This window comes from Phasianus colchicus, chromosome 6, assembly GCF_987193195.1.
Source record: "Phasianus colchicus chromosome 6, bPhaCol1.hap1.1, whole genome shotgun sequence".
Classification (NCBI taxonomy): domain Eukaryota; kingdom Metazoa; phylum Chordata; class Aves; order Galliformes; family Phasianidae; genus Phasianus; species Phasianus colchicus.
The window spans coordinates 13,425,777-13,443,305 of NC_143441.1; the positions used below are offsets into that span (position 1 = coordinate 13,425,777).

General features: G+C 41.5%; 1 protein-coding gene across 1 annotated transcript in view; it reads right to left on the reverse strand.

Annotated features, from left to right (window-relative positions):
* Positions 1-740: 740 nt before the first annotated feature.
* The window catches only part of CNOT10 (CCR4-NOT transcription complex subunit 10), a 28,914-nt gene continuing 12,125 nt past the window's right edge, over positions 741-17,529 (reverse strand). Inside the window, exons 11-19 of the mRNA XM_031590267.2 lie at positions 14,442-14,563; positions 13,805-13,981; positions 11,746-11,826; positions 5,324-5,437; positions 4,083-4,213; positions 3,609-3,644; positions 3,385-3,512; positions 2,396-2,471; positions 741-1,031 (exon numbers count right to left, since the gene is read on the reverse strand). Coding sequence (XP_031446127.2) covers positions 877-1,031; positions 2,396-2,471; positions 3,385-3,512; positions 3,609-3,644; positions 4,083-4,213; positions 5,324-5,437; positions 11,746-11,826; positions 13,805-13,981; positions 14,442-14,563 — 1,020 coding nt within the window. The 3' untranslated portion in view covers positions 741-876. The remainder of the gene's footprint in view (positions 1,032-2,395; positions 2,472-3,384; positions 3,513-3,608; positions 3,645-4,082; positions 4,214-5,323; positions 5,438-11,745; positions 11,827-13,804; positions 13,982-14,441; positions 14,564-17,529) is intronic.

Below are 17,529 nucleotides of genomic sequence, written 5' to 3' on the forward strand. Positions count from 1 at the left end.
ACTGCAGCCAGCTCACACGCACATTCCTTCGAGCAGGACTTTCAGGCTCCCCTTCCCCAGCAGCCGCATGGCTCTGTGACCTTCCCTGCTGGTGTGTGTGCCCCCAGGGGGCCAGAGGCAAAGTGCAATGCCAGCAGTGAGCACACAGAGAGAGATAAGGTGGGATCCCGGCTCTCCCAGGGTGACTCAGAACAGCTGAAACAGCACAAACACCGGGCAGGGAGGGGGCAGGGGAAATAGCTACATGCCATGCTGAGCCCTGGTTCACTTCCCTCTGGCTTAAGGCCTAAGGTTGGAGGCCTCAGCTCTTTACCCATGTTCACAGTAAATAAGTGAGCGAATGGTCTTTGTTACTATTGCTGTCTTACGTTGGTCTGAGCAGAAAGGGCAGGAAAAAGGAAAATCAGAAGACAGAAATCAAAATAGAGGCACACTGCTTGCAGGACTCTGTACAAATTCCCCTTTGTGCTCAGTCTCTGTCACACCCACACCCATAAGCATTCCCTTCTAGGTGAAAATACACTGCACCCATACTGCACAACTACTGTGTCAGCATAACTTCAGATAAACAGCGTTTCCCTCACATTTACTGCCCTCCCATCTCATCCCTTCAAACAGCAGAGATTACACACTTAGTTAACCGCACCACTTGCCCCATTAAAGGCCATTCATGTTTCAAACAGATCCCAACCTCTGTTCCATCATAAAATAACCTTTACCAACAAGATGACAGGACTGGAGACATTTAAGTGTTTTATTAAAAATTTACATAAAGGAACACACTCCAGCAATCCGGGTATGCAGATGTCTGAGGTTAAAAAAATATACAAAATCCCCAGCCCTCCCAGGAAGGGCAGCAGCGAGCTCAACAGACCCTCACTTCCTCTGCACAGCGGTGAAAGTCGGCATCTGAATGGGCTGAAGCGAGTGGACCGGCTGGAAAACGGGCTTCTTCCGCATGTCTGAGAGCGTTTTCACTGAAGGGAGAAGCTGATTTCTCTTGATGATCTGCAACGCCAGCTGAGTGTTACCTGCAATTGAAAACAGCAATAACAGCTCTGCTGTGAGAGCAGCGATTCTTGAGCTGTGGTGTCGGGTCCCTATCAGCCCTGCAGCTGGACCCAGCCACATGCACACCTCCCATTCAGTGAGGGGCTGACACAGACATGAAAAGCACTGAAGTAAATCTGAAACGAGCACAGTGCTTGATTCTACTGATGCTGAGCAGAAGACGTCAAGCTAAATCTCTGAGCTGGAAGGTGCAGAGCCCCTTCTGAAGTGTGTTCTGAAGAGTCATTTTTTGCTACGTATAGCTCACCAAGTAAGCAGCAATATAACTGGAAAAAAAATAGCTCTGTTAAAACTTCCTGTACTTGTAGGAGAAAAACAGTGAAGTTCTAAAAAGAATATTTTGCCACCTTACCCAATACATCACTTTCATTGAAGTTTTATTTTCAGAAGTGCCTTTCTGTTGCCACTTATAGAACAAAGTGTCTCCTTAGACACTTTGGTTATACTTAAAAGGATGTGAGAGGTAAACCCAACTTGGTACCCTCTTCCACTCCATGCTTCTTTTTTACAGAAGGAAACATTATCAAAATTCCAACTTTGAAACATCTTTGTAAGCCTCCATTCAGAACATAAATGCTCAAGTCCTTTGCATCCCTGTGATTTGAGACACCTGAAGGGAACCCCTAAAAGGGAACCAAGGGCACTGAGCAGTCAGAACAAAGTGCAAGATTTCCTGCTTCCTATCATATAGATATTCTTCTTTTTTTCTGAACTGCTTATATGAAAAGGACAGATTTGGAAGAGAGCTATCAAAGTTAAGAGTTTTGCTAGAGTACTCCATTACAGGCTACTGAAACTCTCCAGGACTGCTGGCTACTGCACAAAGTGTAAAGGACTTCAGAAGATGCATGGTTAGGAAGTCAGCTGCATGTAGGGAGAGTTGTGCAGGCCTAGCTGCAGGAACTGCCAGCCAAATACCAACATCCCCTGCCTTCTACCAAGAAGGTTATGGCCATAAAAAACAAACAAACTCAAACAGAAGAAAACTCTGTATGTTTGCAAGCAATTGCTCTGTAGACATGAGGGTGCAGATGCATGGATCCATAGATAGATCTGTGGCAGTGTCAAATGGAGACAGCACCTGAAGGGTTTGCCAGAATCCTGGCAAATCTCTGATGAAAGCTCTGTTTCTCCTCATCAACCCCAATTCTGGACTGACAGAACACTTCAAAATGTTATGGATGTGTTCTACAACTTTGCCTATGTTAGTCATAAGCTTCAAGGGAAGATGATGAAGATGCCAAAAGTTGTGTTCAACACTGCAGCTTTCACTTTAGGTTAGTTGTTTTAACGTCAAGAAAAGAAAAAGAATAAAATTGTTTACCATTCTGTAACTCCAGATACACGGCCAGCAGGATAGCCTCTGGAGGGATCTCCTTGGGGTGGATCAGCGAAGCAGCCTTATTGAAACAGAAGGGGTGGGGAGAACAAGTGCTTAAGAGAAAGGCTCAGCTCAAAGTGCCCCCTGAGCTGACCCTGGCCACCTTGCCTAACAAAATGGAATACTTCATAACACAAGATTTTTCAAACCAATATATTCCATTGGGGTTATTCCTGCAAGGAGAGACTGAAAGATTGTCTGCCTTGCAAGATTGCTTCACTCTAATTAGTAGCACCATCTGCTGTATGCTTCTGTCAATGTGAGTCTGTCATTCTTGGCCCAGCCTGCAACTTCCTGCTGAGAGGTGAAGGTAACCTCCACTGCTCCAAAGTTCAGAATACAGAGTTAACAAGGAACATCATAGGCTTTCAATATACTAATATTTTTCACCTACAAAGTTAATGATGCTGTCTTCTACACAAACACCATATCTGACTTCCTACTCTTGATGTACTGCACTGGCACACCACTGATTTCAGCTGGCTTGAAGGCACATCCCTGTGCTCCAGCTGAGCTGGGCCCTGAGCTGAGCTTCAGAACAGCACAGCTCTGCTGCAGTGCCCCTAGCAGTCCCTGGACTACTCCCTGCACATGGAGCCAAGCCCTTGAGAAGTTTATTTTCTAGAATACAACAATAACCATCAAACCATTAAACAAAACTTCAGGAAAAGTGAAATGGCTCCTTTGTATTCTTGCTGTTTTGAAATTACCTAGGAAAAAAAAAAACAGTACGGAACTGTTCACACGAGAATGAACTCTGGAATTCCTTTACATTACTAATATAGATTAGTTCATGAAGGCAGAACGGAGCCACCATCTCAGCAAAGTCAACAGATACGAGCTATGAAATCACCAGGATTTGCTGTGATCTAAATGACACTTCGTAGGAAGCACATTTGTCCCTAAAGCCACTTGAGGTTCATCTCCCATACCTGATGGAGACACTTTCGAGCTTTGTCATATTCGCTCCGCAAGCAGTAAGCGCTTCCAAGGTTAAACAGCATCATTGTCCGTGCAGATGTGACTGAGCTGGGATAACACTGGGGGGTCTGCTTGCCAGCTGCAAGTAAAATAAGTTATCCTTTTATTAAGACTTCTATTCTGAACCACCCACATAAGTTCCCATACTCTGCTGAATATGCTGGCTGGTACTTACAAGACTCCATCGCCTCATTCTCTCCTTTGTCAGACCCTACAAAGAAAAAGAAGCAACCACAAAACATCATTTTCTGACAGCTTTTTCAAGATCATTAAAAAAATCATTGTCACAGATCAGCAGATACAAATTTGCTTTTTCTTTCATGGTCTGCCACTGAAGGAGAAAACATCATTTTGGTCTTTAGCAGATGAGAACAATGAAGTTCAAATTGCAGGCATTACTAAGATCAGAGCTACTGTAGTCTTAGCCATACAGGTGAGCCCTTGACATATTTTTCTGCTCCAGAATACAAGTATTACCAACAGGAAGCACTGCAAGAAAATTAGCTCTGCAAGCAAACCAACCAACAAGCCCCAAACAAATTATGGTCTTAAAATGAGGTGTCTTCATCATCACTGTATTTACATAAAAGTTACAGCAGGAAGGCAACTGATAGCACAACTGGTTCTAATGAAGTGTGGATTCATTAACCTTGATCCTGTTCATTTGAGGAGATCCCAAGGGAAACATCAGTGACGTTCTCAGGGTTCAAGTGAGTGATGGCATCAGATATTCGGTCAAGAGAGATGAGAGCTTCTGCTGCATACAAATGCCCAAGAAACCTACAACAGCAAAGAGTCAGGTGTGTCAGCATGGCAACCCTCAAAATTTACTACTCTTATGGAAAACAAACTGAATTCTGACTTTAACTCGAGCATCTGAAAGCTACTACTTAATAAATATACACAAAGTTAGCTTGTTTGTAAAGTATTGCCATAATGCTCCATTCTGACACCAGTGAATTCTGAGAACCAATTCATACACAGGGACCAACGCTCTGGACAGACACTACAATGGTTCTCCTTCCAAGAAGGAAAAAATGAACGCTTACACAAACACCCCTGGGATACCAAGACACCTATTGGAGGTGTTAAGTAAGCATTCAATTAATTCTCTAAGATATCTGCATGGTAAGATCCCGAGGACACCACGTATCTGCAGGCCTGTCCATAGGGCACAAAGAGCTTTCCAAACACAAGTCCAAGTTACCAAAGAACTAAGCAAGCCTGATGCTAGACAGCAGTAGCTCAGCTACTCAGCAGCTTTGGAGTCCTGTTGACTGACAGCACTGTTAGTTTACTAAGCTTTAATCTGAAACAAAAGTTGAGCATGCGATTGTATAATGTACATTTCAAATTAACTGTATAGTTGACTGTAATGAATTATTAAAAAGCATCACTCAAAAGAACTTCTGCAAGTGAGATCTGCTAAAACAAGAGTCACTTCTTACATGTAACTAACCTATGTGTCACTTAAGAGGAACAGCTCAGTGCTCCAGCCTACACAGAGGCTTTGCTTCTTGGCACCAAGATACAGGGCTCTATTTTTGCAAACAACTCTAGTCTTGAATTCCTTGCATTAAAAGAACACTGCAGAAAACTACACGTTACCTTACAAACTCCTCTAAACTTCTGCTTTAACCATTGCAAAAGGATGAGCTTCTACAGTAGTTTGAAGAGAGACATAGAAATTAATTGATACAGAACATTCTAGAGTATGCTGCCTCCAGCATTTAAAATTAGCACAAGTTAGATTGCTCTCCACCAGTACGTTACCAATTTTGCCAAATACCATTACTACCATCATCATAATACCATTACTACAGACACGAGAAGCTTTAGCTCAGAGCTCTCCAGCAAAAAAAGAGGAAGGAACGATGACGTCAGACTTACTTCAGAGACCCTGACAGCTTTGGTTGCTGGAGGAGCTTATCTGCATGATTTAGTGCCATAAGGTTATCTCCCAGAGCCAGAGCCACATAAGCACTACAGGCAAGTATTGAGCACCTGGAGGAGAAAAGAAAAGGGGGGAGACAATGTGTTAATATTCTGTGATGTCAAATGCAGCTGTGAAATTTCTTCTTTAACAAGTGTCCAGCAAATCCAGATAAAGACACGCTAGCTTTACTTACACAGAGTACAAAAAGAATTGGAAGCAGGAGCAAACAGCACGCTGCCCATCACTACCTTCTTAGCATGACCTCAGTAATTCTAGAGATTTACTTTCATTTTTACACAGCAACATTTCAGACTTGATTTGTACACGATAAAAGCAATAAAAAGCTATTTGTGTCATACATGAAGATGTCAAATGAATGCTTATATACAAATATATACCTACATATACATTTTAAAAGCCATACAACACCACTACATTGATACTGAGTTCTCAGCTGAAATTATTGTACATTCAAGGGAAAATACTTGGAATCCTACATATACCTAAAAAACCTAAAAACAAAATAATCACTAGATAATGACTACTATTCTCTGCAAGTTAGCAACAAAAAAAAACATGAAAGATTTTGTTAGGCTAAGTACATTTTATTCTAAAAGTAGTACCCAAAGGGAATAAACTGTCCACTAGCACAAGATACAAAGACCTCAGCTTATCAGTGACTGTCCAGAAACTACTCAGCTCCACTCTGATTTCACAAAAATGAAAGACAGTTTTTAAGTGCTGAAGAAATAAATCCTAAGCCTTCAATATCATCCTTACAGCAAAGTGGGAAGTCAAGGAGCTGGTCTTTATCTGTGGCCTCAATCATGTTCTCTCAACCAAGAGATGCACGGTGTTCCACTGTGTAATGCAAGAATCACCACTGTATGCCAGCAAGACTGTGCCCATTCACAGAAACATAGAATCACCAAGGTTGGATAGAGCACTAAGATCACCTTATCCAACCCATGGATTGCTAGTTGGATACAGTGAACTTAGTGCTCTATCCACCTAGCAACCATGCCCACTGACCTCGTCCCTCAGTGCCACATCCACACGGTTCTTCAGCACCTCCAGGGACAGTGACTGCACCACCTCCCTGGGCAGCCTGTGCCACTGCCTCACTGCTCTTTCTCAGAAGAAATTCTTCCTAATATCCAACCTGAACCTCCCCTGGTACAAGCTGAGGTCATCCCATTTCTTCCTATCGGTAGCAGAGAAAAGAGGCTGACTCCCACCTCAGCACAGCCTCCTTTCAGGCAGCTGTAGAGAGCCATCAGGTCTTCCCTGAGCCTCCTCTTCTCCAAGCTGAACAATCCCAGCTCCCTCAGCCACTCATCATAAGACTTGTGCTCCAGATCCCTCACAGCTTCACTGCCCTTCTCAGAACACTGTTCTCCATAACAGAGGGACCTCACCACAGCACTGTTTGTCTCAGAAACTTTCCCACCCTCGTTTTATTTGTTAAACCTTGGATCTTCATTTGCACTTCTCTGCCCTCCCGCCTCCTTCACCAAAGGAGAACAGTTTTCTGTAGCACACAATGCTATAAATCACCTGGAACTACAGATATATTGTCGTGGTCAATTAAATTGTAACATATTTCACTCTTGTATTTTACAACGTCTGTACACAGGGAGACAATAAAATTCTGCACTGCCAGTTCTGAGTTACACAGAGCTGTAATCTTCTGCCAGGAGTCTGATTTCAGATGTGGCATTCTGTGGCTGCCACAGGCTTCCCTGCTTCCAAACAGCACAAAGCCTGACAGTCTGTGCAAAAAAACTACTCCCATTCTCCACCTTCACGCAACAGTCCCACATTGGGATGCCTCCATTCTGTCAAGCTTCCTATTCTACTGGCTGGTCCTGCTCCTCAGGCTCAGCCACAACACTGCTTGGTGGGGTCAGCCTGTCCTGGGGCACAGACCTTTCTCTGCTGGGTCCCGTTCTGCTCCCAGCCCTCCTGCCCCACTCCCAGCCAGCCTTGCTGCCTGGAGGTGGCTGCAACCCGCCGCCCTTCTGGCAACTGTCAAGCCCACTTTGAGTCCCGCAGTAAGTCATGTAATTCGTGGCAGGGCCTGGGGTGCCTTTATTCCCCGTTCCCAGGAGGCATGCTCCTTAATTATGCACAGGCAGGGGAAGAAACTTCTCCAGCGTTTCTCCCTACCCCCCACTTCCTCTTAGCGTGCCCAGATGTCACATCAAATCTGAACACATACAAAAGCTTTCAAGAAAGAGAGGAAAGCTTCCCCAACTCAAGTCCCAAACCTAAAATATTTCTGAAAGGTTGTGACTGTGGGGAGGGGGGGAAAATCCCAAAATAATGGCCTGCCTCTAAGCAGTCTCTTTCTTCTCCGCCCCAAGGAAGCACAACTTTTAAACAAGCAGAGATGCTGTCCCATCAGCCAAACGCCTTGCACTGCTGCTCCTGCCCTTTCAGTTAATACAGGTCTTCTACTCACCACTTTTAACCTATTTTTATTTTTGAAAGTCTATACTTGACCAAAAGGCACACTCCAGCCATACAACAATAAGGCCATCAAGTTGGAAACCTATCCCTCCACTGGATAGGGGACTCACCCCCATCTAATCCCTTTAAGACCTCTTCAGCAAAAGCCATCTAAAGAGGAGGAAAACATTCAACGTTTTCCTCCTCACAACGCTGTCCTCGCGCACTCGGACTCATTGTTGAGGCAGCCAAAGCGAACAGAACACTCAGGAGATCTGACAGCTAATCAGAGCAGAAGAATTGCACCACAAGGGAAAAGACAAACTAGTTTTTCACCCCAGTCAGGATTCTGACAAAACTCTGCAGGTCGTCTTTAAGCTCTGGAGACTTCCAGCATTACTGAGCCCCTGCATTCCCTAAATAAAACCGTCTCTGCACTAGGAAAAAGAAAAATGTTTTTTTAAACCGCCAGATTATGTCAAACAACCTCTTGTGTAGGTCTAGGCAACAAGATTTGTCAGCCCACACTGGCTGCAAGTTTATAGAACCTGAACGACACATTTGGCTGAGCTCATTCTGCAGGGCAGAGGCAAGGCAGAGATCACCCAGTCCTTCACAACTTAGCAGGAAGGCATAAAAATGGCATCTCTAAACCACTTAGGAAACATCACTAATCTGAAATAATTTAAAGTAGCTAATTAAACCCAGTGGTGGATATATACCATCTGGTTATTTTTGTTTCAACGCAGACAACACAAACTAAAACATGAAGTACAGAACACAGATGATGCTCACTCGGTGAGGAAAATCAGCACCACCACAGAGGCGATGGCAGAGAACCATGCAGAGAGGAAGAAGAGGGTGAAGCAGCTATAGAGGATCATTGTAAGTTTCCAGTATTGTGCCAGGGCCAACCAGACCACAGCAACCTTTAAGGGGACAAAGCGAGGCAGTGTGGGTTATGTGGGAAGAAGGGATGAGGAATGCTGGTGAGTGCCAGTGGTTCTTACATTACTATCGTGAAATTAGTGGTGGTGCTACTGATGCTCTTGGAATGTTGTGTACAATACTGGGGCACAAAGGCTTCAAGGAAATATAAAATAAAGCAAAATATAATGACAGACTGGAGATGGCTCATGAAAAGTCAAAACAAAGAAAAAAGTGATGAAATGGGATCACACGCTTTAGGGGAAGGGCCCACAGTTAAGATCTATTCAGGATAAAGAAGCAGATCAAGCTATTCATTTATTTCTAATAGCTTTGAAGGGGTACGTTGTCACGCTCATGTTCACACAAAGCTGTCCAATGTGAGGAGACAGGTTACACCAAGGTCTGTTATCACCCACCTCACTTTTAGTAGAAAATACACAGCAGTCTCCAGATGTAGCACCATGGTCTACCACAACTCCATAAGCCCCGACAGCACTGGGTAGTTCTGGTGCACTGACACATATTTGAGGCTGGAAGCAAAGCTTCTCAGAGAATGAGCTGAATTGATAATAAACTCTGAAGGAAACCCTGGAGTTTCTACTTCCAAAGCATGTAGTCTTAGCAACATTTGGTGTCCTCAAACTTCTTGTTAACCTTAAAGCCATACTATTGAATTACTGCTTATTATGAGAAGAGTCTGTTCAACCAATCTGTTCACAACTACCAAACAATACACGTGACACTGAAGTCTTGTACAGAGAACATTTTTAAAGAACCAGTTATAAGCCTAATGAGAGTTTGACAGACTGATTTTGATGTACAAAATCATGTTAAAAGACTGAAATATTTAAGTTCCCCATGTCAGTATTAGAAACAATGGAGATTTTGCAATTCAGTGACTGTCAGCAGAGAGGAGAAACTGAAGTATACAGACAACGATTCCTCAGGACTATTGTTGCCAACATTCAATGCTTAACTTTCCCCAAATGGACAAGGGTTTCAGCTTCCTCACTCGGCTCCTCAGTAAGCAACTCAGTACTATTATATATTAATATGCACACTGTTTTTAATCCAATGCCTTCTGTTTTAAATAACACACTCACACCACTTCAGAATAAATAATGAAGGTCTCAGTTTCTTCACAGGTTACCACTAAATTGCTTTGAAACAACCCCAAGTAGATTTGCTACACACAGTGCAGTAAAGGTTGAGCTGGCCACTACAAAACATGGGTTACCTGTGGTTAGGCTGGAACTTAAGTAGGAAATTAGTGTATGCTTTGTCCATAATGAAAACTTAAACAAACAAAAAAAAAACCACAACAAAACTGTTTTAACAGGTGGTACAAGCATTATAAGAGATTTCTAACAAGTTAGCAGCCTCTTGTAATAATTAGCATTGTTAGCCACAATAATCTTGTTGGGAAAAACAGGTTCCAGATAACACGGGAGTTACTTTACTTGGAGGACTCTTAGACTGCTAAACAAATAGCTCAAGGATCTCTGGGAACACAGAAGCATTGCAGTCAAATTTTATTTATGTTCTTCTGTGGTATAGAAGTCAAATGGCAGGACAAGGGTGATTTTGCTACTGTATGCAAACTATGGATTTGTTGCAGGTGGAAAAGCTAACCACCAAAAGGTATTTTTCTGTTTTGTCATCACCTGGTACAGATGATATTACACATAACATGGAACAGCAGCTTAAATGTGAAAACCATATGATATAATGGATGCTTGCATTACTACAATGCTAAGAAATTTAAGGCTCAGAGGCGCAATCAACACAAAGCCAAGCACACCAGCTTAGATTTTTATGTTGTCTAATTAGCGCTGTAATATTTGGCACCCTCACGTTTGTCTTTAAACTTCAACATGCTTAGTGCAAACTTCCTTGCTCTCTTAAATACCCCTTTCAAAAAGCAAAGTCAAAACTGATACAGAGAGAAAGAACATAGGAGATTTAACAAACGATGTATTTCTAGCAGGTTTTCATCATTTTTCATGGAAAAACTATGTAGAACCAAAACACCTACAAGTGTAAAAACAACCTAAAAGCTGCCATCACTTATTATTCATTAAATAATGGTATTAAAGTATTCCTAGAGACTTTATTACCTTAATAGCTAAGTAATATAAGAAAAAGTTACAACAGGAAATTAATTTTAAAAAAAGCAAACTTTTAGGACATGATGGAAAGAAGGAAATAAAGGAATAAACTAATGGACAGTGTAGGTTATTAAAGATTGCGTCTGTAGTCCAGATGAGAGCTGAATAGAAGATAAAAAAACAATACCACAAACATAGCCACATCTCCCCACACACTCAGGCCATCACGCATAAGCCCTACTCTAGACAAGACTGTGGAAATCCTACCTTATCTGAAGTAGCACAGGAAAAAAAAAATATTCACCAACCGGATTATTTTAGTAGATCTTAGTTAAACCTATCTGCAATGAAATGCATATTGTGGTTTAACATCATGGTCATTTTAACTATGACAAAAAGTCAGATTTTGAATTGGTTTCTTTGTGAACACTGTTCTATTTGAAACCCATCAAGAATATAATAGTGCCAGCTGAGTTCCAAACCAGCCTTAGCAAGGCTTTAAGAGGTAAAGGTACCATACTGTAACGTCCTTCTCTTCCACCAATCGTGTAAGCCACTGTCAGGTTTTTAGCCTTGTCATTTACAGGTCTTGATTTTTTTGTTTTGCCAAATAAATAGTGCCAGGCCTACTACAGCAAGATCATACACAGACTAATCTACCATCTGAACTGAGATTCTGGAGGGTTTATAGATGTTCTCCCTCAAATCCTTGAGGAGAGGAAGCTCATAGAAATGAAGTCATCCTTACACATACAGTTATAATACAACACTGCAATTGCTAAAGCATTTAAAAAAAAAAAAAAGCTAGTACCGACTCCAGAATCACAGCACAGCTTAAGAGGGGATTATTTACTTGTGAATTTGTCACTAGTTTGTTTTTTACTTGCCTTAAATTTTCTAATTCCTGTTTCTTCAGAGGCGAAGAAGGTGGAGCTGCAATGAATTTGTCCCCTTCATGACTTTTATTGCTAGAATAAAAACATTATATTAATTATAAGGAATGACTATAAAGAATATAAAAATTCACAGTATAATAAGCATCAATATTTACTTATCCCATTTTAAAAGTCCGCAAAATACTCTATAGCCTATAAATCAGGGATATGAAACTAAGCAAAAATTGAGGCAAATGCTCTTACCCTAACCATTCTGTTTGAGAAAAAAGAATGGGGGCATTTGCTGGGAAGGATCTGACTGACAGACCAAACAAACCATGCCACTTTCCACAGCCTGGAGCTATTTTTTGGAGCTATTTCTGAAGTTCCATGTGGTATAAGAAGTTTAAACTCCAGAGATGCAGAAATCTGTTTGTAGCCTTTTTTCCTTCAGCCACTAAGAAAAGCAGCAAAATGGCTACTCCCAGTAATTACACATATATTTTTATAAATGATAAAGCCTACAAAGTGCTACAGCCTTTTTAGATTTATAGATGTCCTTTATCTTTATTACATTAAAATGACTGCCCTGCATCCCATTGAAAAAAAAAAAAGAACAAAAAAACTCAACTCTATTTTAAATCATTGGCAACTTGACTCTCCAGTAAGTGGAAAGAAAACCTCCTTCCAAAGGAAGAGACAGGAAGAGAGGTTAACAGCTGCACCTTGGCAGAGAGACATTGTAGTTTACAAAGAGATAAAAAAAATCTGAACCGAAACTAAGTTCCATCCATGTGCCAACACAGAACCTTCCCACTTATACTCAGCACCATTGTAGTGCAGATACCTCATGCCTTTGCCGGATAGAATATTTAAAAATACCTGTAACCACTGAAAGTATTGATAGTTTTCCAGTGAATAACAAAGGAAATGCCCAAGAGTCAGCCTATTCAATTAGTGGGATTTGCTTCAAAATCACCCTGTTCAATTAGTGTGATTTTCTTCAAATGCCCTCTGTCTTTTACTGCTCTCTCACAGAGGGTCCCTTGTCAGAAGGAACAAATCCTGTTAGAGCCTTTCAGAATGCAACATGCAAATTCAAGAACGTCCTGCCTCATTCCTGGGTATTCTGAAGAGATGAATGACCATGGAAATATCAGAGACTTTTTACACTGAAGAAGCACCTGGTTTTAAAGCAGAAGGTATTAAAGGACTTCCCTGTACAGGGCATGATTTCCTTTCCTCCCCCTAAAGAAACAAAGTGAAGCAACACAAGCAAGTTGGCCTCAGCTGAGTAAGGGCCGCCATTTTGTCTTCATCACTGCCTCTTACTGGGGGCCCCATAAGCTTAATTTAACTTAAGTTTCACTTAAATCAGGGGAGCTTCATCCCAGAAAGCTGCACACAGCTCACCAAGAGAAGCTGGGCAGCTCACAACGTCCACCCCTGCCATACAAAAACACCAACCAATGAAAAAAACAACTGAGTAAACAAATTGCACACCAGCCTGGGCCTACAGAAGCAGCCCAGATTTATAGATCATTTGATCACTTGACAGGAAAGACTGTCCTTGGGAAGAAAGGCTTACAGGGCTGATGAATGCCAAATCTTATCACAGGCAAATCTTTATAACTAAGCTGCTAGACATCTATATATTGAATTGTATATGGCATACATGTGCACGTACACAAAATCACTGTAATGTGAAACTTCACTTACAATTAGAGAAATATCAATAGGCACTGCAGGGGTGTGTGGGAAAACAAAACATTTGCAGCACAGAAAAAAAAAAGATGGTCAGTGAAAAAAAGAATGCCTCTGTGTCGTTCATTAAAGTGGTTTCATGACAGGAATCAACTCTGGATTTTGTTTTTTAATTAGCATAGCAGCAGTTGAAACAACAGACAGCTCAACTGCTTCCTTGGATACCCCAACTGCTAAGAGAGTCTATACACGTTATCTCTTCTGCTGGCCAAAATAGGACCAGTAGCAGGCACAGATTGCCAGCCTAGAGTTACTCTGGACAAAAAGAAAGGTTTACAGGCTATTAAAATTATAATATTCTGATTACCTGCATGCTTCACTGCTTTCACTGTTTTCTGTATTTCCCCCCAGCTGATTATTAGGTTTAGATCCATTTTCCTGCTTTGGGTCCTGCTGGTCTTCTGGAAGTAACAGCAAGGCATTTCTTAGACAAATGGCTGCAAACTCCATGCTGGCTACAGGTATTGCTGAGGACTGCCCATCACTGGAAGAGACACAGAGTTAGCTGGTGAATACCAACCCTATTAACTTGAAAAGCAGAGATCCAGACAGACCTGGATGCAGGTCAGAGTAACTAGATTCTACCTGCAATTGTATAGAGTGGATTACCAAAAATACGTATTTTAATGTGAGAGAAAGAGGATTGATTTAGCTATCTGGAAACACAAGTTTCAGATAGATAAGTAAATTTCAAGCTTTAATAGCTCTCTTAGATACAACAGCACACAATTAAGCCCTCTGCTGGCCACTACGGAGGAGACACCCAAATAATTAGGTAGGACTTAAGCATTTTAAAACACATCTCTCTCATTACATGAGTATTCCAAAACACAGTAGAACAGAACATGGTAATTCCATGACAGCTTAAAAGACTCTTGATAAACAAACATGCATTCTAACAAAGTTATGATAACAAAACAAAGGCCCATGGAAAACATACTTACTTATAAATGACATTCTGTATTGACTGGGATGCTAGGACTATCTTACGGTGGTAGCCTTGACCTACTATAGATTGCACAATCCCCTTTTTGCTGGGAAGACCTTTAGTCTCTTGTTCTGATGTCTGGGGAAAAAAAAAAAAGAAAGGAAAAAAAAGAAAGGAGGACTAAAATATCAAGGCAGTTGAACTGTTGAGAGCCTGGCAATGTAAGTGAGAACTGAAGTCTTCAAACCCAGCTACAGTGTAAATGTGAATGGTTTGTACGGATACAGTTTTAAGTTTAAGTACCATGACGGATCAGATACCTCCTATTGTCTTTGTGTTGCACAGATTTTACTGCACACAGTGCTCTCACAGATCCCTTCCGACAGCTTGTCTGATAGCCCACTGACCTAGTTTCTCCTTTGTTTGGAAAGCAGAGGAACAATGAATCAAGTCATATTAAAAGAACTGCTAGGTTATCAAGAAAATAAATTATATGGTCTGCCAAACGGTATCACAATTGTCATTATAGTTTCCATCTTCTCTCCCTGCTTACACAGAATTCAAGATGTTCTCTGAAAAACTGATCTCAAGGTGTTCTAAGGGGAACACAAAGCTGAACTACAATGAATGCAAAGTTACACTAAATGTACTTGTTAAATGTACTGTTGTGTATGCAGGTTTTCTGGGGATCAAACTTACACGTACTTGTTATCAGTCCCAAGACTTCTATCTGCACCACATTCACTAGCAACAACAACACAAACAGCCCACCACCATAAGCCATCTGAACTTACCAACAAAGCTGCTAAGTACAGTCAGTGAAGAATTGCAATGGGAAGAAAAAAAATCATGCTATCTTCCACCTGTACCTTATAAACTAAAATACTAAAGCAAATGTAAAGTAAAACTGGCTTTAGCTGGTTTGCAATAAACGAAGAAATGCATCACTTCTGTCTTTCTTTCCCAGACTTCTAAACACTATCCTTGTAAATGGAATCCTAGCTTCGTTTTTTCTTTGCCACAAAACCTATGCTCAGCAAGCCTCCCATACCGCTTTCCACTGGAGATGATCAGTGATATATTCTTTGTTATCAGTAGGATAGACACAGAAAATTACAAAATTACTATGAAGAAAGCTGTTCTTCCTGCAGTCACCCTGCTTTATAAAACTAAACACCCAGAGCTATAGAATAACACCAAACATATATATGAGGGCTGCTCCAAAAGTAATGCCTCCTGCTTTATTATGTTGGCCCACATCAGAGGCAGATGTTGGTGGTACGGCAGTAGAGGTTGAACCTTCCCACCAGTATTCCATTACGTGTTGTTGCTGTGTGACAGATGGCAGCAGAGGGGCAGTTTGACAGAATGCTGTCTGACATGGAAGTGCATCTGAAGCAAAAAGGGTGGAACTGAATTCCTCCATGTGGAAAAAATGGTGCCCATTCACATTCATCCATTGCTAAATGTCTATGGAGACCAAATAATGGATGTGAGCACAGTGAGGTGGTGGGTGGTGCAACTCAGCAGTGGTGACAGCAGTTCACCTCCACTGGTGCAGATTTTTTTTTTTTTAAATCAGCATGACATGCAGGCTCTTGTTCATCAGTGGCGAAAATGCATAGCTAATGGCAGTGGCTATGTTAAAGAATAATGTTTAGTAGCTGAGACCTTATCACACCGTAATATTATACTCTTCGTACCTGTTGTAGCCTCCATGGAAATAAATAGGAGGCATTACTTTCAGAGCAACCTACATACAACTGCAATCAGTGCATTTCTGACCCAAAATTCTTGAAAATTCAATTTTGAGCCTGTGAAGTGGGGGCATAAGAAAACCTCATCTATAAAGCTGTTGTGAATTGCTTTTTTCCAGCAAAAAAAGTGAAAAGTAAGAAGTGAGATACCAAAATAATGAGCAGTGCTGAAAATTCCACGCAAATCTTAGGAATTTTGTATTAAGAAGGATTTGGATAGGATACAATAAATAAAGGCACAAAGGAAAAACAGAATCCAGGATGAAAAAGAGTGAATATTGCTGTTGAATGCATCACAGCCATCCTTTGTACTAAAGGAAATGGGCATACTGTGCAAATAAATGCATGAGGTCATGTAATTGCAGATTATGTCATCACACACACATGGGAATCAATGATGTTATCTCAATTTCACAGGCTTACTATTTTGGGGCAGTTTCCTGTTCAGAAGAAGTAGTGACCACTGTACCCCAACCCTTTGAATTTTAATTGCATGGAGCTGTGTCAGGGGAAGGTCAGGCTGGGAGTTAGGGTGGTGGGCACGGAACAGCCTGCCTAGGGCAGTGGGCACAGCACTGAGTGCTGGAGTTCAGGGAGCGTTTGGGCAGCGCTCTCAGGCATTGGGTTTGGGTTTTGGGTGGTGCTGTGTGGAGGCAGGACATGAATTCCATAATCCTTGCAATCCCCTTCCAACTCAGGATACCCTATGATTCTATGGTACATGTTTATCCTAAATACACAGGGATCAATAGGTTGAAGCCAACACGTCTGATGGTAATGCAACACATCTGCCATTGGCAGATTTCCACAAGCTTCACTAGCAAAGGAATGACAAGTCTCAGCAATTAGGGATTCAGGTCCCCAGTGGCTGTGAACACATATGTAGGTGGAAGAACATGGACCTCAGCCTCCACCACTTCTAGACTGATCACACTAGTCTCATCCCTTTCAACCTCCAGCAGAAACAGTATGGAAATAATGGAAGTTTAGAGTTTTGTCAGCATGAAAAGGAAGATTCCGTGTAAAGATATCAATGGAAGTCAGAGAATTTATTATCCAAATCCAGAGTAGCCCTATAACATGACATCATATCTGAATTTGGAAGTGGATTTATAGTTGACAATATTAAAAAGCATTTAAAGAGCTTACATTATTTATACATCTAGAAGGCTATCAATAATTAAAAATATCCCAGGAACACAGCTCTTGAATCAGATGCTAAGTGATTCTCTTCAAGAGTTTTTGCAAATTCCAATGAAGTTCCAGGACACAGTGCTACATTCTGTTTTTAAATACGACATTTGTCAGTCTGATCCAATAACCATGTTCATGAAAACATCAAAGCTA